General features: G+C 39.8%; 1 protein-coding gene and 1 long non-coding RNA gene across 2 annotated transcripts in view; one reads left to right on the top strand and one right to left on the bottom strand.

The window, feature by feature from the left end:
- Positions 1 to 2,464: 2,464 nt before the first annotated feature.
- The window catches only part of LOC147859177 (uncharacterized), a 52,744-nt gene continuing 27,325 nt past the window's right edge, over positions 2,465 to 27,883 (bottom strand). Inside the window, exon 3 of the long non-coding RNA XR_015530334.1 lies at positions 2,465 to 2,514. This is a non-coding gene — a long non-coding RNA (uncharacterized LOC147859177). The remainder of the gene's footprint in view (positions 2,515 to 27,883) is intronic.
- Positions 6,680 to 9,453, top strand: LOC147859181 (pentatricopeptide repeat-containing protein At2g33680-like). Its single transcript, XM_087325631.1, has one exon. The coding sequence runs from the start codon at positions 6,781 to 6,783 to the stop codon at positions 9,451 to 9,453; it is 2,673 nt and encodes an 890-aa protein (XP_087181757.1). The 5' UTR covers positions 6,680 to 6,780.

Here is a 27,883-nt window from a genome sequence, read left to right as displayed (position 1 = left end):
TGGGTGTACAAGGTCAAGTACAACGCCGACGGTTCTGTTAACCGGTACAAAGCCCGGTTAGTGGCGAAGGGATACGCGCAGACCCACGGAATCGACTACGACGAGACCTTCACTCCTGTGGCGAAGATGACGACGGTTCGTGTGGTACTGGCAGTTGCTACGGCAAGGGGGTGGCATCTTCACCAGATGGATGTGAAGAACGCCTTCCTTCAAGGAGAGCTTGAAGAAGAAGTCTTTATGACTGAGCCCCCCGGATTTCACTCGGAGATGAACAAGTCGGCGGTATGCCGACTGAAGAAGTCGCTTTACGGCTTGAAGCAAGCCCCCCGAGCTTGGAACGCGAAGATCACGCACCGGTTGCGTAAACTGGGGTTTGCTGTCTCTAAGTCGAACTCTTCGTTATTCATCCGGCAAGGCTCTGACGGTCCGGTATGTATACTCTTGTATGTGGATGATTTAGTCATCACCGGACCGGGTCTTCCCGAAATCAATCGCGTCAAGTCCCAGTTGTCGAACGCATTCGAGATGAAGGACCTGGGGGACCTTCATTATTTTCTTGGGATCGAAGTGATCCGGACCGCCGACGGCATATTGCTCTCACAACGACATTACGTGTTGAATATGTTGTATAAGTTCGGCATGACGGATTGCCGACCTGTCTCCACACCCCTGGACCAAAACCAGAAGCTCCGTCCCAACTCCGGACCGGCCTGCAATGAGAAACGGTTCCGACAAGTTGTCGGAAGCCTAATCTACTTAACCATCACCCGACCCGACATCAACTATCCGGTCGGGATGGTAAGTCAGTTCATGCAGAAGCCGACCCTGGAGCACCTTCAGTGCGCGCAAAGAATATTACGGTATGTCAGCGGCACTAAGGACCGGGGACTGCTATACCGGCGAGGCATACCCGAAGAGCTTGTCGGTTACACCGATGCTGACTGGGCCGGCGATGCGTCTGATCGCCGCTCCACTTCCGGATACATGTTCTCCATAGGTAGCGCGGCCGTTGCATGGAGCAGCAAGAAGCAACCCACAGTGGCTTTGTCAAGCACTGAGGCTGAGTACCGGGCCGCTACCGTTGCCACTTGTGAAGCCATCTGGCTTCGGCGATTGTTGCGAGACTTGCGGATCGAGGTGCCGACCCCGATCCCGATTTACTGTGATAACATGAGCAGCCTGCAGCTCGCCAGGAACCCTGTGTTCCATGCTAGCACAAAACACATCGAGGTGCACTACCACTTCGTGCGTGAGCGGGTCCTAAGCGGTGAAGTTGACCTACGGTATGTTCATACAGATCGGCAAATTGCCGACATCTTCACCAAGCCGCTCGGATCGAACAAGTTGCAGCACTTTACCGACATGCTTAGTATTCAGCATCTCGACGTGCCGCACTTGAGGGGGAGAAGCAAGGGCAAAGTCTCTACCAAAACGAGCAAAGGCCAAAAACCTGTAGAACCCGTCGGTAAGAGGAGAGCCGGAAGAAGAGGAGGCAAGAAGCTAAAGGAAGCCGAGTCGACGAAGAAAGTCGACACATCCGAACAGGTCGGAGGAAGCGGTTGTGAAGAAGAGTTGTGCACTCAGGAAGAGAAGCGCATGCTGTGCGGAGGTCATCACGATGGTACTGACCATGATACAGAGTCGAATGAAGAATTCGATTTCGGTTCACCGGCTGAAGAAGCCGAGGGAAGCATGGAGAAGGCCAAGACTCGAAAGTGGTCCGATGTGGTGAGAGGCCTAACGCCGGAAGTCGAATCGGGGTGTACCGATTCGGACAAGAGCTGGAACGAGTCGGAGACAGCTGACTCGGATCAACAGATGGATCCGGATGAGACGGATCGACTGAAGGCCAAGGGGACACAGACACAGCGGAAGTCGATGCCATCGTGGGAGAACCGACGGATCAGCAAGCGCCGGAGTCATAGCAACGTGACTGCTGAGATGGGCCTATTGAGCAAACATACCGACCGAGAGGGTCGAGCCGCGCAGAACCAAAGGGGTCGCGGCAAACGGGACCGGACCGGACGAGGAGCGCGAGCAAGGTGGAGTGACGCCAGGAGAAGTCGGTTGGAAGAACCGACGACCACAGAGGTCGACACTACGACCCCACCTCAGGTTGAGCTTGAGGGGGAGTGTTGAGCGGCAAGCTCAACCGGAGCCGGATCGGCTGAATAAGCCGGAGCCGGTAAGCGAGACGGATCGGGCGAAACGGATCGGTATGACGGTGAGCAACCGAACCGGCAAGCAGTGGAGGCCGGGTGCAATCCGTAACCGGCAGTCCAATCGGAAGCCTAGAATAGGATAGACTACTAGGTATCTATAGTCTCGTAGTAAGTGTCAGATGCTCGTGTGAGCATTGAAGTACATGGTACTTCTGTCAGTCCCAAGAGGACTTGTATAAATAGTGCTACTTAGCACAGTGTGTATGACAGAGCCTTGATATAATTTTTGAAATTACGTTCTGCTCTCTCTCTCTCTCTCTCTCTCTCTCTCTCTCTCTCTCTCTCTGTTGTTCTCTGTTTTACGCTTCCGCAAACACTTACGTTTACATACCGGAGTTGAAGTTTTCTCGTTGTGGTTGAAGTTGCAAAAATCTTCTTCAAGTTTTTCCACACTTTTGTTGGGGATTTCGCATCACGAATATAGCTTAACATATGATCTTGCAGACATGTTGCCGAACAATACATCACCCTATTGGTGCCTTGTTGCCATGTGGGGTAGTAACTGAGATTTGTACTATCAGGGGTTGTTTCTTGAGGTCCCTCGATATAACTCCAATACCCTTGTCCAACTAGGTATTGATGCATCTTATATTCCCAATATGTGTAGTTGTGCCTGTCCAACTTCTCTATTGGAAGTGCGCTACCCATCTGTGCATTCATTTTTCTAATTTAGCTTGATTCGTATGATCTTGTTAATGTGAGCCTCTTGCTGTGCAAAACTACAGCGACGATACCAGGTTTTAAAACAATGTCTCTAGTTGCTCACACAGTTTCAATGGTAGAGCTCAGTGAAGGATCTCTAACCCTCACGCTCTGATACCATGTAAAGAATCCAACTCTATTAGAGTTTAGTATTCAGAAGCGTAGTGTGTGTGTGTGTGTGTGTGTGTGTGTGTGAGTGAATATATAAGCAAGAGAAGGAATTACAGAGAATAACCAAAAAAATAAGAAAACACACAATAGGGGGATGACAACTTATGCACTTAAGAGAGCTATATTAATTATCAAAAGATCATCAACAAAACAGAATGGGCAAAGGGGGTTTTATATACAAGTCCTCAAGGGACTGCCATATTAAATGTGTTGGTTCAATCTAACCAAGATATCCACTTGAGTATGATTTTGTCATAAGAATATCTAATATTTTTTTACTACATTAACACTCGGCAACTACACGGATTACAATAAAGTGTTTTCACACACTTTTTTACCCATACTCCTTTTCTTCATAAGCACATGTTCACACAAGTTGAGCTTGATTCTCAACAATAACACTTGACTATAATTCAAAAGGTCAACCGTTCAAATCTTGACATAACGGTTGTCATGTATGTGACAAATACGTTGCAATAGTTCGGGAAATGATCACATCTTCTTCCTTTAAGCATCCATATATATATATATTGCATCTCAAGAAACTCAAAATCTGAATTGTTTTCATCACATGCAAGTGGTTGATTGGTGTTGGAAGCTTGTGTTATAACTTCATCAATCTCTCCAACAATGTCAATATAGGAAGCCTTTCCAATATAACAACTTTTTTAGTTCCAGTTGCATTAGAACAAACAGCTAAGGTAATTCTACCTAATAAATTTCTCTTACCTCGAATTGTTGTAGGATCTTCACTAGGCAAAAGGATTGTGTATCTTGGAACTAATCGAAAAAACAAATTTGTTTCATCCATATTATAAACGCAACTAAGATCATACTCATTGACTATAGCATATAGCCAAAGAAGCCAACAATTCAATGTCATTTCAATCAATTGCCCCTCCACCATACAAACTAATAGTATTCAAACATTGGCGATAACCTACCCTTAGTTGCCTTGAATTCATCATAAAAAATATTAATTTGTGCAACTAAGCTTCAGAGCCTTTTCCATACTAATTGATGGAGGCAATGCAATTGACAATTGATGATATGCATCAATACAAGCATATAATTGTTCCTCTAATTTAGGTTATTTTCCATTTGATACTCTAAAAGTTGTTTTTCTTGAATTTTGATCATTTTGTTGAACACACATTCGTACCTCATCCTTGTTGTTAATCAAACCTCTTATTGCAAATTCGCTTACAACAAATTGTCTACCTATGTTGTGAAGAGAAGGAGATGATGGTTGTTCCAATAACTCCAAAATTTGTTACAACCTTTGCTCATCATTTAAACGAGATCCAACACCTCACTTTTGGATTGAATTCATCTCTGTAATAATGCTAATTACCTAGTTTCACATTGAGTTAAATAGCAGTAAGCTTTTGACATGGTCAAAATTTCAAACTCCATGAGAAAATAGGAATTGTAAAAGTGCACAATCCATTACTCATTTACCACACATTTGTGCATCTAATCAACATATTAACATTTACAGAAATTGAATTCACCATATGGAGTACAATTCAGCCATAAAGAACCCATTGATCTCATCTTTTCTCTATTCATGGTTTAGTAATAAAAATAGGAGCACAATATTAGAGGTCATGTTTTCATAGTTCCTTAATATGTCAAGTGCACACAATCCATTAAGCTTTTACAATCCATTATTTTGGAATATCCTTTTCCTTCTGAAGAAAACCACACATTTGTGCATCTAATTGACATGTATTAGCGTTTACCTAAACTAAATGCAATATATAGATTGAAAATGCATGGTTTAGTAATAATAATAAAAGGAGCACAATATTGGAGGCCATTCTTTCATAGTTCCTTAATATGTCAAGTGCACAATCCATTAAGCTTTTACAATCGATTATTTGGGAATCTCCCTTTCCCTTTGAAGGAAACCACACATTTGTGCATCTAATTAACATGTATTAGCATTTACCTAAACTAAATTCAACATATAGACTGAAAATGCATGGTTTAGCAATCAAACCTGCTTTTGGGCATGTACACAAAGTCTACATACGTGGAGTTGAATGTAGGAACAATGTATATGCAACAATGTGGTGAGCAGTAGGTGTTGAGCAACAATGTGGGAGTGATTACAACAACAAGGAGGGTTTGATCAATTGTTGTTAGGAGAAAACAAATCGTGTAAAATGCCCTAAGTGTGCACTTTTTCCTTGAGGTCAAAGTGCACACTTAATGAATGGCTACTATATGATAAACATAATGATGGACAATAAATTTAATGTTTCATGGAGCTAACTTATCATGTCAAGGTTAAACGGGGATAATATCTCTAATAATTTCATAGCATTAAAAAGATGAAATAGGAAAAACCTTTGGCCAAAAGATATATTGCTTTACGCTTGACTTGTTAGATGGCCAACAACATCGTTAATGATCAAGAAGTCAAGCCTCCATGATTTTCCACCATAAAAAGCTAAAAAAGTGAATGATCTCTTTCTCTAACATTATATGCCCATATCAACTCAAATGGTTGAGATGGCAATAACTTCCATACAATAACTCAAATGGTTGAGATGACAAGTTTGATGTCTAACCATAATAAATTTCTACCAAAGAAGGTAAACGAGTTAAGGACTAGTACCTTTGGGTCACTTGTGGTGTATGAAGTAAAATGCATATAAGAAAAACTTTTTGAGAAAAGAAATATGATTATCAACTAGACAACTCCAATGGCTAACGAAAGATGACAACAACTTTCCAATTGAAAAAAGGTTAAGTAATTAAAACGGTAAAAGAAGCAATTTCGGGAAAGTTTGATAGTGAGAGCGCCATAGTTGAGATGTCTCTATCAATTTGCTTGGAAGTCAAAAGTTAGGTAGTTTGGTACACCGATATGGCACATAGTACACTTTAAGTGAAGCCAAATCTGTTGTATCAAATATGTGAGAACATATTTGAATTTGCAACATTGTGTTGACAATCTAAAACAACTTACCATTACTTCAAAAATGTTATAGGATAGTTAGCGACCAAAATCATACCAATTACGGGCTAATATATGGTGTACTAGATATTTAAGAAAGTATGGGTTTGAGCCCACAATCTTAAGTTGATATAACTAACTTACCTTACCACAATCTTGTGCCGATGGCCGAAAAAAGCATACCATTTAGTTAAATGTGTACATTCGATGTGTTTGGGACAAGTGATATGCCCTTGGAACAAAAGAAGATGTGTAGTAGCAAGGATGCGGACACGTGACCTTGTTTGATCCCTACACTGGTCTACTAACCACCTTGCCACAACCTTGCGTTGATAGCCGATCATATTGGCAATCAAACCATTTAGTTAGTTCTATACATTCGGTAATGTATATAGGACAATTGATACATGGCCCTTGTACCAAAGATGTGTAGAACTTAAGGATGGGGAACCCCTGACCCTGTAGTTCCCTTTATATATATGTTTGAATAAATGGGTAGCAAGCTTAATGAATAAAAGAGGATACTGTCATGAGAACCCTCTGTGGAATCTTTCTGAATGTGAAGATACTCTCACCTCACGGGAATCTTTGCGAATGTGAAGATTCTTTCCCCCTCTCAATGGCAATGTTTGTTGAAAGAGCTGTGGAATCTTTGTTGATGAGAGAAAAGCAGGGGAATGGTGATTGAGAACTGATCAAGGAAGGAAACCATGAGAAATGAAGAACCCAAAAGAAGAAATTGTGGGTTTGCTTAGAAATTGTGCCAAATCTAAAGATATTTGCAAAGGCATTAGATTACATGGAGATATTGAGAAGCTTGGCTTCGTTCAAAAGATCCCTTCCCTTGTCAATGCTATAATTTGTATGTATGCCAAATGTGGTATGCTTGCAAAAGCACATCAAATGCATGATAATCTATGTGATAGAAATGTATCCTCTTGGAACATGCTTATTGAAGGTTATATGCAAAAGGGAAGAGTCCATGAAGCATTGAATTGTTATGAACAAATGCAAGGAGAAGGTCTCTTTCCTAATGCCGTTACTTTGATTTGTATCTTAAAAGCATGTGGAAATATGGGTACCATTGGAAAAGGTATGTCAATCCATGATCGAATTGTCAGAAATGGCTTCTTTTTGAGGAAGAAGAAGAATACGGTGCTGGGTAATAGTTTGGTGTATATGTATGCCAAATTTGATATGTTTATGGAAGCACGAAAAGTGCTTATTAAGGAGATCCCAGTCCGGAATGTCGTCTCTTGGTCTTCACTCATCGCTGGATATACCCAACATGGGAAAGCTCAAGAAGCTTTCAAGTGTTTCGAAGAGATGAAAACTGAAGGAATCACCCCTGATGAGGTCACATTTACATGTATGTTAAAGGTTTGTAGCAGTACAAGATCTATAGAAATGGGAGAAAAACTTCATGAGGAGGTTGTCAATCGAGGATTGTTGGAGAAAAATTCAGTACTTGGTACAGCATTGGTAGATATGTATGGTAAATGTGGTTTTCTTGCAAAAGCACAAAAAGTACATGATGGTCTGTGTGCTCGAGATGTTATCTCATGGTCAGCTCTTATCGCAGGTTATGTTGAACAAGGGCAAGGATACGAGGCATTAAGTTGTTCCAAACAAATGCAAAGTGAATGTATCTTTCCAAATGCAGTCACTTTTGTTTGTTTATTAAAAGCTTGTGGTAGCATAGGAATTCTCGACATTGGCGAACAAATTCATAGTGAGATTTTGAGTAGGGGCATATTTGATGATGAAATCGCAGTCGGAAATGCTTTAGTGGATATGTATGGAAAATGTGGTGTACCTTGGAAAGCACACGAAGTTCTTGAAGAACTTCCTGTTCGGGATGTAGTCTCTTGGTCTTCGCTGATAGGAGAATATATCCGAAAAGGGCAAGCTTATGAAGCATTCGATTGCTTTGAACAAATGCAAAGAGAGGGTGTCTCCCCACAAGCAATCACCTTCGTTCACATTTTAAAGGCATGTGGAATTACGAATGCTATAAAAAAGAGCGAACAAATTCTTGATGAGATTTTGAATAGAGGTTTAAATATTCAGAAAGATGTTGTACTTGGCACTGCTTTGGTAGATATGTATGCCGAATTTGGTATGCTAGCAAAAGCTCAACAAGTGCATGACGAGCTTTACGAACATAGTGTTATATCTTGGAATGCACTAATTTCAGGATATGCCGAACATGGGCATGGCCAAAACACATTCAAGTGTTTGAAATTAATGCAAAATGAGGGTCTTCCTCCTGATGCAGTCACATTCATTTGTATTTTGAAGTCTTGTAGTAGAGCTCACGCCATCGACAAGGGCAAACAAATTCATGAAGAGATTATCAGTAGAGGGCTTTTGGAGAAACATGATATAGTACTTGGCACTTCCTTGCTAGATATGTATGCCAAATGTGGTGCGCTTTTGGAAGCAAACCACATGCATTACGACCTTTTTCGTCGTGATGCCATCTCGTGGCTATCATTAATTTCAGGGTATATACGACAAGGTGAAGACCATGAAGCGTTGCGTTGTTTGGAACAAATGCAAGATGAGGGTTTCTCGCCTAATGCATCCATCCTGTCTTGTGCCTTGAAGGCGTGTGGCAACACGGGGTCTATTGAGAAGGGCGTGCTAATTCATAATGAGGTAGGTAGCAAGGGCATACTAGTGAAAGATATTGTTCTTGGAAATGTGTTGGTGGATATGTATACCAAATATGGCATGCTTGCAAAAGCACAAGAAGTCCTCATGAAAGAGCTTCCTATACGAGATGTAGTCTCATGGAATGCATTGATTCGTGGATATGCTGAAAATGGGCTAGCTCAAGAAGCACTAAACTGTTTCAAAGAGATGCAAGCTGAGGGTCTTTCCCCAGATACAGTCACATTTGTAAGCATTTTAAATGCTTGTAGTCACTCAGGGCGTTTAGAAGAGGCCCATCTATATTTTCACGAAATGTGTGGAAAATATGGTATAATTCCGGATGTAGAACACTATACCTGCATGGTTTCCGTTTTGGGACGTTTGGGGCAGTTCAATAAGGCAATGTCGGTGATTGAAATGTTGCCATTTCCAGATTATCTTCCTGTTTGGATCACACTATTAAGTGCTTGTAAGAAATGGGGAAATGTGAAGGTGGGGAGATTAGCTTTCGATGAGGCAGTGCGAATCGATAATAGGTGTGGAGCATATACCCTTATGGCAGATATTTATGTAGCTTCTGGAATGCAAAAAGATGTTGAAAAAGTTAAATCAATAGCACTGGAAAATACATCTAGGGAGCCCATATGCTACGCTGGGAGTTGTGCCGACTTGTCCCCAACTCCGGATATTGGTTTGTCCCAATTTAAAACTGTTGTAAGCTTTTCTTGTTAATATGATATATGAGCATGTTTTGTGTCTCAACTTGTTTACCAATCGCGTTTTGCATGCATTTTAAGACCCCCATGAAATGTGGGTGCATAGCATATGGGGCTCCCTAGATGTATTTTCCAGTGCTATTGATTTAACTTTTTCAACATCTTTTTGCATTCCAGAAACCCCTATTTCATGGGGATCTTAAAATGCATACAAAACGCAATTGGTAAACAAGTTGGGACACAAAACAGGCTCATATGTCATATTAACAAGAAAAGCTTACAACAGTCTTAAATTGGGGCAAACCAATATCCGGAGTTGGGGACACGTCGGGACAACTCCCATATTAGCTAAGAGAGAAAGAAAGAGAGATCAATTCCACGCTCCTTAGAGCAAAATGGTAAATTGAGAATGAGAAAGTGGGAATCAGAGAATTAGTTACAAATGAGGAGTGATCCTCCTTATATAGGCCGAATATGGTTGTTGTGACTAATCATTTGGGACTACCCGTTGGGACTAGGTTGTCCCAAACCAAGGTGGTGCCTAGCAATGGGCCCCGTTTGGTTTGGTTTGGTTTCTTTGCCTTGAAACCGAACCGAACCATTTATATAAAACAAAAACCAAACCAAACCAAACCGTTTAGGAAATCTCAAGCGATTTAAACTAAACCATTTAAGAAAAGGTAAACTAAACCATTTAAACCCAAACCGTTTAGGGAAAAGTTACAACCAAACCGAACCATTTAATAAAAAATTTAATCCTAACCACTTAAGTCAAATTGAATAAACAAAAATACATTAAACTAAATAAATATTTAAGTTAAAAAATTTAAATCAATAAAAAAACATTAATTAAACCTCTCTTTTTTTCCAAAAAAAACTCCTTCCTTTAGTTATAAAGATTTTATAGATGAGATTATTATATACAAATCCCTATAGGGACACGATAGGTCCATCTTATGTGGATGCCCACTGCCTCAAGAAATGGAGAGGACGACCATTGTTGGATAAAGGCTAGTCTAGTCGTCTTTCAACTCTATCGGAGTTGCCCTTGAGGCCATCATATTGGCTCTTTAGAGTGGCTACAACTTCACTCCATATCTCTTGCATTAACATTATTGGTTGCGCGCTTTGGTTGGAGAAGACCCATCTACACTGTTGTTTCCATAAAATCCAAAGAGTTATTGGGCTGACCAAGTCCAACACAACTTGAGATTTGGCACTAATAGGAGTTGAGTGGATATTGCCGATGGTGGAGAAAAAAACCTCTTGTGCTTTTATAACCAAAGTCATCCACTCTTCTTGATGCTCATATCTGTCAATTGGGGCTTGCCATGATAGCCAACATACATTCCCCCACTTGATTGAGCCTTGCGCTTGGCATAATTGCAATAACCGGCCAACCCCCTGCCATATTCGATGGGACTCTAGGCAGTCCCATAGAGCATGTCGTATTGATTCTACTACAATTGGACACACTACACAATTAGGAGAGTTGAGGTTCCCACGCTGCCATGCACCAACTGGTAGTGGCCTATGTATTAATAGCCATTGGAAAGTGGTGATTCGCCTCGCGTGTTGTTATTTCTAGAGTTTCTGCTAAACCTTGGTGATAATTGTGTACGGAACATGATATGTTTTCTAGACCTTTGCAGCAGCCGGATCTCGAGCAGATTGAGCGGCTATAATATGACGACCCAATCTAGTTGTGAATTAAAAGAAAGGGATAGGTTTGCTTCCTTGACCCGCGTAAGGATCACACCATGTCCATTGCAAAGGGTCCCAACTGACCTTACGTAGCCATGTGTTTTCATGAGTACATATGTGCCAATCTGGTTGTACTTTGACTGGATCAGGATCTACAATCCATTTATGCCCAGTATATGCTAGTACTCGAATTGCCTTATGTTGTGTTGATGTCTCGTTGTCCTGTAGTTCAGAGCCTTCGATCCTATCCAGTGTGTCCCTACCTCTTGGGAGCAAAGAGCCCTCCTCCATGTAACCTATCCACTTCTCTGTTGTCATCCTTTAATGAGCATCTTCCCTAATCAATAGAGCGTTTATAATTTCAGATCTCATAGCCCATTCGCCCCTGATTCCATAGAGGATGTTGGCTTGGTCTTGTATTTGTAATGACATAAACCGTCTCCAACATTCTATACTTTTTCCTGGACCTTACACCATGTATCCCCATGACAACCCCTTGCTTGATCCAATTAGTTGATTAGATTCATCCCTAATACATGGGTTCCAAAGGATACGTTGACTGAGCCAGGCAGGTTCGGAATTGGGTTGATCACACTTGAGTCCTCGTCTAATGTCACACCACGCCTTCCACAAGGATACACTAAATCTATCCTCTAGTTGGTGAGAGAAACTAGGTTTGAGATCCATGTTTAGAATCCATCCAGTTTGGGGGGGCCAATTGGTCCCTTTTAGTGGCCTAAAGTAAGCGAAGCGTAACCGCATTAGCATTTTCTAGCAGTCATTCCCTGGTTGGAGTCCTCGCAGTAGGGTTTTTGATTGTGAGAGGGGATCAATAAGATCCAATCCTCCTCTCGACTTAGGTGATGTGAGTATAGGCCACGTCACCTTGGCCCGAATTGCATGATCTTCCTTACCAGACCAAATGTAATTGCGTACCAGTCGTTGAATCTAGTTTATACTTTCCTTGGAGATTGTCCAACATGATAGGTTGTACCATGTTATTGCAAGTAATACCTGGTTTACCATTATGATGTGCCCCGCTAGCGAGAGTTTTTTGGAACTCCAATGTATTAACTTTTGTCGTATGGAGTGAATAACTGGTGTAATCATAGTTTATGGAGGTATGTTGAACCCAATTTGGAAACCCAAATATTTGCTGCTCTCTCCTTGATTGATCCACTTGAAAGCAGGATCTGGGTGCCACACAAGATGTGCATCATGAGAGAGCCATATTGCACAGGATTTGTGCCAATTGATCATGGCATTGGATCTCTTGCAAAATACGTCTAGACCACTTTCTAGCTTTTGTAAATTTTCCAAGTAGACCGTGGTGTCATCTACAAATTCTATATCTAGGAGGCTTTGGTGAGAATGCGACACACGAAGACCACGTAGGCTTAGGTGCCGCGAGTTGAGAAAGCTAGAGAGTGCTTCGGCGTAGAATAGGAATAAGGATGGAGCCAGTGGGCAGCCCTGTCGTACAGATCGTGATATTCGGAAGAAAGGGCGCCTTTCACCTGCTAGTGAAACACAATTGGTGGCGTTCCTATAAAGTCTTGATTTAATGCCTTTGATCCATGATTCGTGAAAGCCAAATTTCCCCATCACACTTTCTAGAAATTTCCAGCATACCCAGTCATATGCTTTCTCAAAATCTAGGAGCACCACAACGACCTTGTTGTTGGTACGCTTGGCAAGGGCTATTGCTTCCCAAAATGAGAAGAGATTGTTTAGGATGCTCCGATTTCTAACAAAACCTTTCTAGGACGGATGAATGAGCTGAGGGAGAAGTGGTGCTAAGCGGCGTGCCATGATTTCTGCAAGCAACTTATAGATAGTATTGAGGAGAGTTATGAGCCGCCACTTACTAATGTCATTGGCACTCCCACCACTTTTGGGAATGAGATGTATCATCCCCTGTCCAAATTCCTCTAGCATGTTTCTAGAGGTGATTAATTAAACCATTAAATTAAATAAGCATTAATTAAATAAATAGAAAAACATTAAATTAATAAATCATTAAGGGGGAAAAAAAAAGTTCACCAAAAACCCAAAAACCTTTAAGCCAAACCTATAAACCAATAAACTTGAGTATTGGAACTGAACCGAAATGAAATCGAAACATTTATTTATAACTTGAACCAAACCAAACCATTAAACTTTTTTGAAACTGATAAACCGTTAAACCATGGCTTAACAGTTGGGTTCAATTTGAGTCGAAACCGAGCCCATTCCTAGTGGTGCCTTTGTTGGGACTAGGATTGGGCCCCTTGGTGAGTCCTAGTCAGTTTTGGGACAGGGTCCCAATTGGGACAAAACAGGGACACCACAACAGACATGTTTGAGGAAGAACCCAATATATGACAATGGAGAGAAGATAGATGCTTGATGTAGGGACATGTCAACAATGATTTATACGTATCTATTTAATATGTGTATGTATGTGTATATACATATATAAATGTATAGAGTATGTGTGTTACATGTACACACCACATACATACAATCCCCTTGTAATGCAACATAATACAAACTTATTTCAAACCAAAGCAACATTTTCAGATTTAAAATGAAACAAATGACATTAATTAAGGACACTACAAAAATGAATACTAAGGGTTTCTTATGATCATCTTTTTCTATATCTGTTGGGAGGAAAATTTCACTACTCGGCAATTCATTCATCTATAGTTTTTAAAACTAAACAAAGAGTAAATTTTATTTGGTGATGGTTAGTTATTACAAAGATAGTAATCACAGAACCAATTATCATTGCACCTTAGCAATCTACATATCTATAAATGTGAGAGTGCTTAGAGGACGATCTTAATAACACTTTTTTATGAACACTTATCCTCTCTATAAAGATTTATCCTCAAATTACATGTACTATCTTCCCCAAATTATAATTATGGCCTAAGCCATATCCTAACACTCCTAAACATGATTCTTAAATTTCGTTAGGCTCAATTTTCCAATTTCTATATGGTCAATCGCATTCATTCTGTCATTTGGATGTCCTCCACTTTTGATCCAAAATCATAGACACATTTTTATTATTTGCTTAGATGGTATCAAATCTTTGAAAAGAAAAGGAAAGATATTACTAAGTGCAAAATCATAGTTTGGGAACAATCAATTTTCATATTGATGCCTAAGTATATTTTAGTGAGAGCATGATTCCCCATGCATTTGTGGTCTAGGTTTTTCTTGTGAGTTAGGAACATAGTTATCCCCATTGTGTCTTGAATTAGAATTGGGAACTTCTCTTGCATTAAGAAAAATGATCTCCCAAATCATGAGGAATACCAAGTGTAACTTCTCCATTGTTGGGGCTCGAAGCTACTTTTGAATGTTTTTTAGGTTACGTGGAAAGTTGATGTAATTGAAATCACAAAACAAAAACCATTGCAAACTTCGCAACCCATGTTGAGGCTCCGAATTCCTCCAAAATTTTCTGGAAAGCTACACCAAATTGTGGACATGAGTGTTGCACAACTATTTGGGCAAAAACGGGGTGACATGTGCTCTTTCTATGTTTTCTTCAAGGCTATGAGCATTGTTATGGTAGTGGTGTGTATCATCTAAGTGAACACCTTTATTACATCTAGTGATACCCAAGTCAAGACACTAAGCAAGTACAAAGTTTCACATTTCGGTTGCATGTAAATGGAAGGAAAATTTTGTAATGAAATACTCTAACTTCTGTTAATGTGAAACAATGAATAGGTGAACCTATGCTCGCACTTCTTGGTTTCGGAACATCAATTTTTCTACATCTTGAGTCATCCTAGCGGAAAAATAATATTACATACTAGAATGTATCACTCAAATAGCAAAAATATGTGGCTTTTGTCTCAATAACTTCTCGAGAAGGAAAATGATAAAGAATTGTATATGAATGATAACCTTGTCTAACAACTATATCATCATGAACCTACTTACTAACTTCATGTTGATAGAAGCTACAGATATAATTGCTCAAGAGCATATGTGTCCAATGTCCTACCAAGTATGCATGATATTAATTTCCATGGATCATCATGATTACCTTGATTTGTATGTAGTGGTTTGATGGATGATGCATTTGCCCACTGTCTTGACTTATCTTGGTGAATAAGGATAATATCCTATTTGGATTGTTACGAAAAAAATTATCCTCCAAGTGTCCCAACCCATTTTCTCTTTGGATTCGTCAAAGGATAGTACCACTTGATTCAGAAGCGCAACTTCTTTAATGAGCATGTTCCCCTGGCCTTCTACAATATCTGATAATGGTCAACAACATAATGACCATGTTTACTTGTGCAATGACATGTTTACCAATGGTTTAGCTCAGTCTCAAGAGTTCCCCTCCGCTTTGCGAGCCTCAATTCCTTAAACATAAAATAAGAACATCATTTGTCATATCTCATGGAGGCTAAACTCTTAGAAGTGGCAAAGTGATGAAGAGAGGGATCAAGCACAAAGAAACAAATATCCTTGATTGTTTATCGGTTATTGTTGGTTCCATGTACCAGTTAGACAAATGGTAAAATCTTCTCTTTGATGCATTACTACCACTAGCTAGAATATTTGTGGGTTGAGTATCTATCAAACTATTTTTTAGAATAGTTTCTACCATCTTGTGAGAATGAATATTATATTCAAAACTAGATTCTGTTTCATTGCCTATCCAAAGTAACAATTGAAAGTTTGTATTTATTTAGCTTTTTGCGAAATTAACTTGCCTCCGGGTTGTGAAGCCTTGGGTTCAATGAATCAAGGCCCAAGATTCTCATTATACCCATATCTTCTTTCAAATGAGGGTTGAATGCATGACCTTCTCACGTCCACCAAACATCCTTATGAGTTCAGCTGAACATCCCAACCATACAAATCGAGCTAAACTCTCTCTCTCTCTCTCTCTCTCTCTCTCTCTCACACACACACACACACACACACACACACATTTCGTCAATACTTGTCTTTCATCACAAAAGAAAAAAACATCACCATGACTAACTTACAACAATGTCAAAAATGTCAAAAATGTCAAAATGGTATGGTACTTCTTATGCTTGTTAGCATTGGAAACCGGAAGATACGAGAGGTGCGATGATCATGATGGAGAGTTTAGTGTTTGGAGTGACTCGTGAGTAAAGGAAAAACTTACGTGTGGAGAACACAAAAAAATAGTTTGTTCTCTTTTTTTTTGGGGTGGGGGGTGGTAGTTAAGGTTAGTTAGGATGGACAGGACATATGGCTATTATTTCTTATTTCTTATTTCTTATTTCTTATTTATTATTTCTTATTTATTATTTATTATTTCTTATTTATTATTTCTTATTTCTTATTTCTTATTTGTCATACGTTATTTATTATTTATTATTTATCTATTTATTTAGAGTTTTATGCGCGTGTCAGTGTGCGGATAAATATTTAATTTATATATATATATTTATAAATAAAAGTCTCCGCTTGAAATATGTATATTTATTTTTTTATTGTTTTTTTCATTTTGGAAAATAGAGACTCTTTAAATGAAGAAAGCGGCCGCAGAAGCAGCAGAAATTTGGGGGGGGCAAATGGATTGGAATCAGTCTGTTTTGCCCTAAATTCCTTCCTTCTTTTCTGGTTGCTTCTAATAATCTCATGATGGACTGATGATTTAACCTAAAAGCTATGGTGATGGCTGGAGAGAGCAGGAGGAGCTCAGATTCCAGAATGATAATAAATTATGTGATTGATGGATGATTCATTCCGCAGAAGCGAGCGAGCGAGCAGGTGGAGGCAGGCAGGCAGGAATCAGGATTCCATCCCCTTCCATATATCACCATCGCCATCGCCATCACCATCACCGCCTGATTCCTGTCCATCCATCCTGCAATCAAATGATTCATCCCTCCCTTCCTTCGATATATGTACATACATATATATTCATTTCATTACACACGCATACAGACAAGAGCCGCTGAGATCAATCATATGTAGGAATATCATTTGAATCTCTCTCTCTCTCTCTCTCTCTTGTCTGTCTTTCTTTGTTTCTTTTTTCGGTTTGATGGAATCGAAAAGCGGCTCTGATGTACAGAAATCTGAACAAAGAAGTATGTATTATCTGTCACAAGAGTAAAAAAAAGAAAAAGAAATCAAAATCAGCAAGTTCGAAATAATACTAAAGGTTTTGGAGGAAAAAAAATAAAAATAAAACAACTAAACCCCCAAAAGACGACAAATCCACTCTGTACATATTTTGTCCTGTCTGATTTTTGCACATTCCTGTGCAGATATATATTTATGAAGCACCATCAATTTAATACAGTTTAGTTTTCAGTTCAGTTCAGCTCAGCTCAATCAATCAATCACATAGATAGGAGGATAAGCAAACCCTAGAGAGGGAAATGAACATCTAGTGTCAGACCAATCATGATTGTATAATTATATGACTGAATTCAAGTTAATGCACACACACACACATATATATATGTATATATATATATATTCCATCCATGTCCTAATTCTCATCTCCACAAGATCCATCATGATTCATAATAATGATCCTAATCTAATGCATGCATGCATGCTCCCCAAATTATTCTCGAGATGGGTTTACAAGCACCACGAATGATGATTCTCAAGATGGGTTTACTAGCACTCCGAATGATGATTCTCGAGATGGGTTTACAAGGCACCGCGAACAAGACAAGACATGGCCATTCCTTGTCCCATATTTGTCTATGGGATTTATTGACAAAAAATACAGTGTGTAAAGTAAGCTCAGTTGGTTGGTTTGTTCAACCAATGCTCATTGAATGAATCCCAGTGTCTCCTTCCTGGGCATACGAGACATGGCAAGCAATGATCTCCCCATGACCTAATGCTAGTAGAATTGCCCATTTCACATTACTCACAATCTCTGTTCTCGTTAACTTTTCCTTCACTCGCCTCAATCACGACATCTTGGCATGTCATCCATGGATGTTCGCTTCTATGGGGACAGAGTGATGTGTTCTTTGTTGTTAACTTGGAGAGATGATGTACATTTGTGTGGATAAACCTAGAAGCTCTAAAGAGGGTAAGTACATTTTTGTGGATACACCTAGAATCTCTAGAGGTAATGGATATGGACATTTTTGTGGATAAGACCTAGAGACAAAGAGAGTACATCAATGTCTGATGTACATTTATTTTGTGAATAACAATAACACCTAGAAAGAAGGAGAAGATGTACACATAGAGGGGTCACGGGTGGATAACAACTAAGAGAGAGAGAGAGAGAGAGAGAGAGAAAGAGAAAGAGAGATTGTAATTTCTGTGCATGCATATACTAACTATATGTAGGGGGGTGGATAACGCCCAAGACAGATTGAGTGTGTGTATATATAGAGTATATAAGATAACAAATGGAATTAATAGTGTATGTGTACATGTATATGATTACTTGAGAGAATATATATTTGTACTATATACTATGTAGGTGGATATTTGTGTTTTAGGTGTGAGCTACACACACACACACATAGAAAGAGAGAATGAGAATGTAATAAATAAGTGTAAGTAGCACCTAGACAAAGTATGTGGATAGAGGGGGTTGATAATACTTAAAGAAGAGTATATATATATATATATATATGAAAAATACATAGAAGAAGAATATAAGTAGCACCTAGCTAGAAAGTATGTGAATAGAGGGGGTTAATACTTAATGTGTGTGTGTGTGTGTGTGTGTGTGTGTGTGTGTGTGTGTGTGTGTGTGTGTGTGTGTGTGTGTGTGTGTGTGTGTGTGTGTGTGTCAAAGGTACATAGAGGAAGAAGTGTATTAATGTCTCTAAAGAGGCAATTAGGACCCAATAGAGTAAATTGAAATATATGAGACAACGTGCTCGCCTATATGGGAAATGGAAATTAACAGACCCTTAATAAAGATAAAGTGCGAGAAGTCAAATTTCCTATGTTTCCCAATCCTAAAGCCCTCTAAGACTCTTCATCTCGATCATATTAATGCACTTGAGAAATCGAGCCTCATGCCTTCTTATGTTTTATCAAGAGGGTGTCTCTTATCTCTTTATGCCCAAGTGTTCTTGGGCATCTTTTTGGGCTAAGACCTTTAACACTCATGTGAGCTCATTTGCCTATAGTTATCTATATGGACTTAGGGAGTCCAATCAAGGTAGATGGTTGTTTGTCCCTTCTTCTAATGAGATACAAAACCCAAACACATTTGTTTATTGAATTATCGGACATCATACAATGACCTAAACCCTGCTAGGAAGCAACGAGGATATCTACCTCAAAAATTGTAGTATAATGTGCAGTTACAGATATTCATCCAACTCTACATCTCTCACATAAGTAATAAAATAGCAAGGTATTGATTGTTGCCTCCTCTCATTTACATCAGCTAATATGAAGAGGTGCATATTTATACAAGGTTACCAATAAGCATGCATAAGATAGTATCCATTTTTCTAGGGAATTATTGAAACAATACGGGTAGGTGGAGGAAGTGGGTTTCATAATGTGCAATCCTCATCCCATGGAAGGTTAACATATCTTCTCTTAGGCGTTAACATCACATCTTCTTCTTTTTAAACAATACTTCGCATTAGTTAGCAATCGAATATAGCAAAATTCAACTCGCACTTAGTCCTCGTCGAAGATTTGACCATCATGGGAGAACCACCCCATTTCAACAAGAACTTAGACCTTGCCCTTTCTGTTTCTTTCGATTCCCCCTGAATCGAGTCATACCGTCCATGCAGCCAGGCCACTAGCTCAAACCAGATACCTTACCGCATGAGAGCTTTTTGCAGTTGAAAAACAAACTTACAGCGCCTAGTCCAAATGTGCCAAATCAATAAGCACACCACCATAAGCCAAATCTCCTCAAAAATTTATCCTTCCAGCTATTGTGAATCATTACAACACCCACTGATTTGGAGCTAATGATAAATCTTCCGAGCTTAGTATTGTACTCAGAAAATATTTTCAGTTTGTTTGTTCCCGATGTCTACTACCATACCTCCAATGGATCCCACTCCAAATCATATAATGGCTTGTTGTTGAAAAGCCATATTCTACAATCATGATCAAGTGTCTTAGGGTCCGGGTTCAATTGCCACCTCTTACCCTCCAACACTAACAACCACCTACCATCATTCGTCAATGCACTTAGGTAACCCCACAAACGCTCCTCGTTAGTTGAGCACCTGCCACAGATAAATTGTGCATCACTCTCAGCCACAAACCAACCTAACTCCCTCTTCCCATAGTTCAAAACTAACCTCTTTATGGACGATAAAAATTCTAATTCTAATACTAACCTAATTGTTAAGAGATCAAGCTCAACTTAGTTTAGTTAATTAGTCAACCATGTAACTTCGTAGTTACCTAGATAGAATCTAGTTTGAAGTGTTGACTATAACGCTCTAAATAAGACCTTGTACTTAAGTGAGATATTCTAGATCCTCCACTCCTAAGTACATTTAATATAGGACTTACACTTTTGTACCTATATTATCCTCACACATGTGCACCCTTGCACATGAGATCTATATATACCTCATTGTAGGTATTTTTGTATTTGATGATAATAATGCTAATTTAATATAGTTACTCATCCCCCATCTTGTGTTGTTTATAAGTGCATCTTCCTCTCTCTCTTCTTCTCACAACGATTCGATCCATTACGGACGGCAATCTTGGTGAGAGAAAACCCTCCTTCATCCTTCGACCTCCAATCAATGCTATTGGTCGAAGAGAACCACGTCCGAACCAAAAGCAAGACGTCAGATGAACAAATGTTCTTCTCAAATTCAGACGGTGGTCGAGGAGGAGGTCACGGCGGTAGAAGAGGTCAATTCGACCCATGACACGAAGGGAACTCAAACCTTCACGGAAGCCATCGAGGAACCTTTGGAAGAAGGGGGAGCTTCCACGCCGAACATGGTCAGCAAACAAGGCTCGCAACTTGCAATTATTGCGGCAAAATCGGCCACTACGAGGCGGAGTGTCGGAAAAAGAGAAGTGAGTCGGCTTCACAATCGTAGCGGAATGTTCACGAATCACGCATCGAATTCTGACTACGACGATCGTAGTGAAATGTTTACAAATTACGCCATGAATTCCGACTACCGCGACCGTGGCGAAATGTTCGTAATGAGGCATAGAGCAAACTCTATGACAACCTCCAACTCCACAAGCACCTCCAATTCGAAGAACGTGTGGTTCATCGATTCTGGCACCTCACATCACATGACATCCCACAAAGAGTGGTTCAATGACTTGCGTACACCGGATTGACCCGGCTACATAGAGACGGGAGATGACACCACGCATCCCATTCGGCACATCGGCAACATTCCATTCGGCAACGATGGCAAGAACAATTGCATCAAGAATGTCTTGCATGTGCCCACGATAACGAAGAATTTGGTCTCGGTAGGCCAAATCATGGAACAAGGAATGGAAGTTCGCTTCAACAAAGAAGGATGCTTCATCAAGAAAGATGGCCGACTCATAGCGAAGGGGCGGAGAGACGGACGAATGTTCATCCTCAATTCGAACGAGGTGAAATCGGAAATGTATGCTAACAGTCTCAAAACCAAGACAAGCATCGAGTTGTGGCACAAGAGAATCGACCACATAAACCTCCAACAGCTCCGAGCTATGCAAACAATGGGAGTCGTCATCAGACTTCAGACCTTCGAGTCGAAATGCGTCAACCGAGTATGTGAAGCGTGTCAACTTGGCAAACAACATCGACTCCCATTCCCGAAGGAGAGCCACGCGAGCAAAGGCCTCCTCGACATCATACACTCGGATGTATGGGGACCGGCTCAATTGCCGACGATCGGCGGATGCCGATTCTACGTCACCTTCATCGACGACTACTCGTGCTACGCGTGGATCTTCCCGATGAAGAAGAAGAGCGAAGTGTTCACCCATTTCCAAAAGCTCAAGGGCCAAGTCGAAAAAGAAACCGATTGGCACATTCAATGCCTACGATCGGATGGAGGCAAGGAGTACTTCTCCGACGAATTCACCTCCTACCTCCAAAGTGAAGGCATTCATAAAGAATTCTCATGCCGACACACACCCCAACAAAATGGAGTAGCGGAAAGGAAGAATCGGCAAATACTCGAGGTAGCACACGCCATGATGCATGAGAAGCACATGCCAAATTTCTATTGGGCTAAAGCGACATCCACGGCCGTCTATCTCATGAATCAATGCACCACTAATGGAGTGCATGAGCTAACTCCATACGAGCTCCTCGTCGGAAGGAAGCCGATCTTGTCGCACCTCAAGGTGTTCGGAAGCATTGCAAATGTATGCATCCCGAAAGAACAACGACAGAAGCCCAATGCAAAGTCGGAAGAATGTATCCTCATAGGATATTCGTCCGAGAAGAAGGCATACAACTGCTACAACCCCTCTACCCGAGCGATTGGGTAAGTCGAGACGTAGTCTTCGATGAGTCTGCATCCCGGTACGCACCGGAGACAACTTCGACTCTGACTCCGCTCGACCTGGAATCCACCAAACAAGAGGTAGAAGATGGAGATCGCTTCAAACACATGTTCGAAGAAAGTCCGATTACAGCAAGGCCTAGTGGGCCACAAGAGCCCCCCCCCCACGTGACCCAAGCACGTCGCGACCAAGTATGAACTTGGACAAAGGCAAAGGTAAGATGCCCGAATACGAAGTCAACCACCCCGACAACAATGATTCGGATGGATCGGCTCCCTCACTAGACAGTGAGTTTGGTGTACCCATCATGCGTACACCCGGAGTAAAGAAGGCACTCACATCGGCGAGCAAAAAACTTCGACGCTCTTCTAGAGAGAAGAAACCCTTCACTCGGCTTGGCTACAATGAGTATATGGCCCATCATTACGCCTTCGCAATGAAGGTAGCGGCCGAACAAGAGCCCAAGAGCTCCACCGAAGCGGCTCATAACCCACGATGGGTGGAAGTAGTCAACCTTCACCCACACGCTACAAGCTTCGTCACTGGCTTGAGGGGGAGGAACCGAGATTGCCACGTCGAAGAAAGCCAAAGACCGAACGGAAGCACACGAAGCCGACGAAAGCCAAAGCGGATGTCAGACGCCTCACACTTGAGCTTGAGGGGGCGTGTTGAGAGATCAAGCTCAACTTAGTTTAGTTAGTTAGTCAACCATGTAACTTCGTAGTTACTTAGATAGAGTTTAGTTTGAAGTGTTGACTATAACACCTTAAATAGGACCTTATACTTAAGTGAGATATTCTAGATCCTCCACTCCTAAGTACATTTAATATAGGACTTACACTTTTGTACCTATATTATCCTCACACATGTGCACCCTTGCACATGAGATCTATATATACCTCATTGTAGGTATTTTTGTATTTGATGATGATAATGCTAATTTAATATAGTTACTCACCCCCCATCTTGTGTTGTTCATAAGTGTATCTCTCTCTCTCTCTCTCTCTCTCTCTCTCTCTCTCTCTCTCTTCCTCTCACACACATACACACACATATCATGTCATAATCTTTCGCTTAACTTAATCACATAATTACGCACTAATTAACCCTTAATTACTTACCAAATTCTTAACACTAATCCATCAACGACCTTATCTATTAGCTGGGTCACCTTCGTTAATCGTCCAGTAAACCTATTGTTACCAGCCTGACCCACCTGCCTCTTCATGTTGAAAACCTCTCAATCAATTACCAACCTAACCTTGTACCCAATTTATAACTTTTAGTATGTTGGTTTTTATCACCCAATTTATTTTTGATTGGTTGAGCCCAAAAATGAAGGAGCTATAATTTTGGACAAAATGAGATAGTTTGTTTATTTGAGTACCACTCAAGTCTAACCAAGTACTCATTTGAGCATATTAACATTGTTTATGTTGGGTTCTTTTTTTTCCAAAAGGGAATATACTATATTAGTTAAAATATACACAAAATCGATCCCTTTCTTGGGTAGGCCTTGCTTAGACTATCCTATCCTTCATAAGAGATCTCACTTATTTATCATACACTATCACATGTGCCTCTAGCCATCCTTTCATACACATCACCCGCATGTAGTATCCCACATGACATCTCTTTCAAGCCCCTCATTCAACGAATGGGAGTGGGGAACAATCATCTAGGTACTACATACTACCATCGTATATCCATTCCATTTGTTGTGGCCATCGGTGTAGTACACCATCGTATTCTGAAATTCAGCCTCATTAATTCTGAAGCATCATCAGTACCATCAATCTGCTCAGATTGAGCTCATAGTGTAGTTATTAGTGTGTGCCATATTAGCTTAATCGATTCAGTTGGAGGGCGTTTGTGTGCTAAAAATATCCTGGTACACCTAGTTGTCCATATGCACCATATGATAATGGGTGCAAGCAGCGTCCATAGATCTCCAAGTTTTTGCTTCTGCGCACTAACTGTAGGTACCCTATTGTTAGCGATCAGCTGAACAGTGCCATTCTCCCCTCTGTACTTAGATTTGCATGTGCTATCATAATTCACCACATCATCCTCAAGATAGTTCCAACAATCATGTCCCCAATTGAGGGTGAACGAACTAGAGGCATGGCAAAGCAAACGTAATGCCCTTCCCCATACAGTCGCTGCCTCGCGGCATTCCCATAGATATGGGAAATGCTTTCTATCTGTCCACATGCAGTACATCTAGGATCTACATTGGGGCCCCACGTCCCTACAGGCAAGCCTCTATGCGCAATAAGCCATAAACACATCATTATCTTGCGGTCATAACTGTCATGCCATATCATTTTCTAGAATTTATCTAGTCTCCTTTCACTAATGCCCTCATGTGTCCAAAATTTCTGTGCAAATTGCAAAGAGAAAATGAGAGCAAGTCATTAGCACCTATGATGCATAAGGTTCCACATTCTTTGTATGAAACTCATTGCTCACAAAAAGATATCCACTTCCATCAGTACTAGTCCTAAATTTGCCATGATGATCGTATGTGGCATTGATGCTTTTGCTCATATTATATTGATATTGTTGAGCAATTTTTCTAGGTAATCCCATCCATCATCATACTTCTCAAGTGGATCATTTTCTTTAATGAGGAGATATGTAAGTGTATGGAGATAAAGTATAAATATGTATGGGTGTGGACAGTACATAGACAAAGTCATACATTAGTATCCATACAAAGTATGTGTTGTTTGTGGGGAATTCATTAGAAGAAATTTTGAAGGCTTACATCACTAGGAAAAGTATAAAAAATGCTTCTCTTCTTCAAAATTATATATATATGTATTTACATAGTTTGTCAAAAAGTGATATTAGTGAAGTGAGTTGAGATTTATCATTTCTCTCACTTCTCCTCTTTCCATTCATTTTTTAATGGCATGATATTCACTTGTTTAGAGGGATTCAGACATTCAAGACTCTCTTTGTTATAGACTCGCCTATCTTTATTCAATCTAAGCGTAACATCAACTTAAGAACACATACACAAGATTTTTCCAATGGTGACTAAAAGGTCAAATACTCATGAGTTCAAGCACTCCATTCCATATCAAGATCTAGTAACCTAGTGTAGTTAGTGAGATTTGAAGTGAAATGCATGGGTTAGTCAAAACACGGTTTATCACTAGGTACAACCATTAGCACTTTTTTTATTTATATGATTGGCAAATGATAACTTATACATATGGGGCGAAAAGAAAAGAAAAGTATTAGCCAAGCTCACACACAATTAAAACTTATGTAAGGGCATTTCAAATCTAATGACTTTTAGTAATTGTTATTTATGATATATACGTACATATTCGCATAAGGCAATACACATGCATGTAAATGTAAGAGCATAAATAGGAGTCAATGGTGAGCTTAAATAAAAGGAATTTAAGTGATACAATCAATCATGCAAATGTATGTATGTATGTGAGAGCATGCATGTGTCACACACATTGGTGAGCTTCACATTTAATGATTTAGGTCACTATATGTTGTTGTGGCTTCACTACCTCGAGAATGTAGAACTAATAGAGAAAGAGATCCTAGGTATGAATCGACACCCCTTTAAACAATAAAGAGAGAGGGAAAGAGGAGAGTGACAAAACAATAGTAAAAAGGGTGGTGGCATAATGAAATTTAGGTATATTCGATATCCCCTCTTGGTTTAACGTTTAACAAGCCCAATAGTGAAGATATCCAAGCCTTTCCCATGCAATGTTCATAGTCGTACATATGCTCTATCCAATCAAGTCATAAATGATCACAAGCTTTTAGCTTGTCTACTTACTTGAATACAATTGTCAAATCAAGCGATCTTTTGGCTTTTATGCACTATGTTTTTGCCACAAAAATTTTGAATTGACGAAGATTGTTGAAGGAATACAAAGTTTGATTATTCAACTTAACTTTAGCATAGTTTATATGTAGGACATTATGCATTATTGGTCGACAATATCCACGTGAACAAAACTAACCAACTGCCTTTAAAACGGTATAGTCATGTAAAGAATCCTTATCAACTTATCAACTCACCTGAACTCCAAGTTGGAAAAGTCATATAATCATAAAGTGTATGGTACATACTTTTTGCCTTGTCAGTCAATCAACAATGGGTATCACAATGCACTAGTCTTTTTTCTTTGCCATGCGCTATTAACATCAAGTACACTATTCATGCTCACGCACATACACTTTGAAGTAATGAGTAATGATAAAGGTTCCAAAGTTTTGCATGACAACTATATTATTCAATTGTGCATGAAATGGCCATAAAATTTCCAATTATAACTCTGAAGATGATCTTATTCAATATTGGTGGTGGTGGCAAGTCTATGTTTTCTTATTATGAATTAATGTATTACCCAAGTAATATATATATATATATATATATATATATATATTACACACATTCTCACATTTTCTCGCTTACGAAACATTAAATTATAACTCTCAAATGTTTCGCTCTCTCCTATGTTTGGTATACCGTATAACACTTTATTTTGAAATAAATGGAAGAGCATCCACTCAAGGTTTAGTGATTCATTAATTTGATTTGAACCACTAGGAAATATGGGGCACAGGAGTTCAAAATATGAACATGTAATCACAAAATTTCCGTGAATAATTGAGTTTGTAGATTTCGAACACGAGTCTCGCATTGGCTATCATCGACCATAGTAACTAAATTGAATTTAACCTGATGCGACAAGAAAAATATAGCCTCACCTTGAATCTAATGGAAATTTAAAAAATGAACAGTGATAAATACCACAGTTTAAATATAGTTTCAATATAGGAAGATTTGTAGCTGAAATCTTGGATCAGGAATTATGATGTTTGACCATTATCTTATATCAATGTGACTCTCGACTCTCGAGTTTGAATGGGAAGCATCCCTCCAATGCACATTATGTCAATGCTTGTTTTATAACAATGTTTAGTATGATACACATGCATGAGAATATATGCACATAAACAAAGGTGGAGCTCATGGAATGTAGATTAACTTGGATCGTCCTTGGGGGAAAAGAAACATCTTGAAGTAAGAGAGCACCCACCAATGTACATTTCTATTTTTATTTCTTACAAATCAATGAAATATCCTTATGTTTGTTAGTAGATTAGCAAGTGGTTGACCTTAAAAATGCTTCCTCCGTTCATGGCCACATGCATGTTTCTAGTTTTTGTGTGTCTTGATTCACAATTTATGTAGTCTCAATAGACCACCAAGTATTTGTTCGCCTTACTACAATTTATAT

This window comes from Azolla caroliniana, unplaced genomic scaffold (genome assembly GCF_043228905.1).
Source record: "Azolla caroliniana isolate FFs.n. ecotype wild unplaced genomic scaffold, voAzoCaro1.0.p SCAF_10, whole genome shotgun sequence".
Taxonomy (NCBI): Eukaryota; Viridiplantae; Streptophyta; class Polypodiopsida; order Salviniales; family Salviniaceae; genus Azolla; species Azolla caroliniana.
The sequence above is the reverse complement of the archived record's forward strand: the minus strand, read 5'-3'. Positions and strand labels throughout refer to the sequence as shown.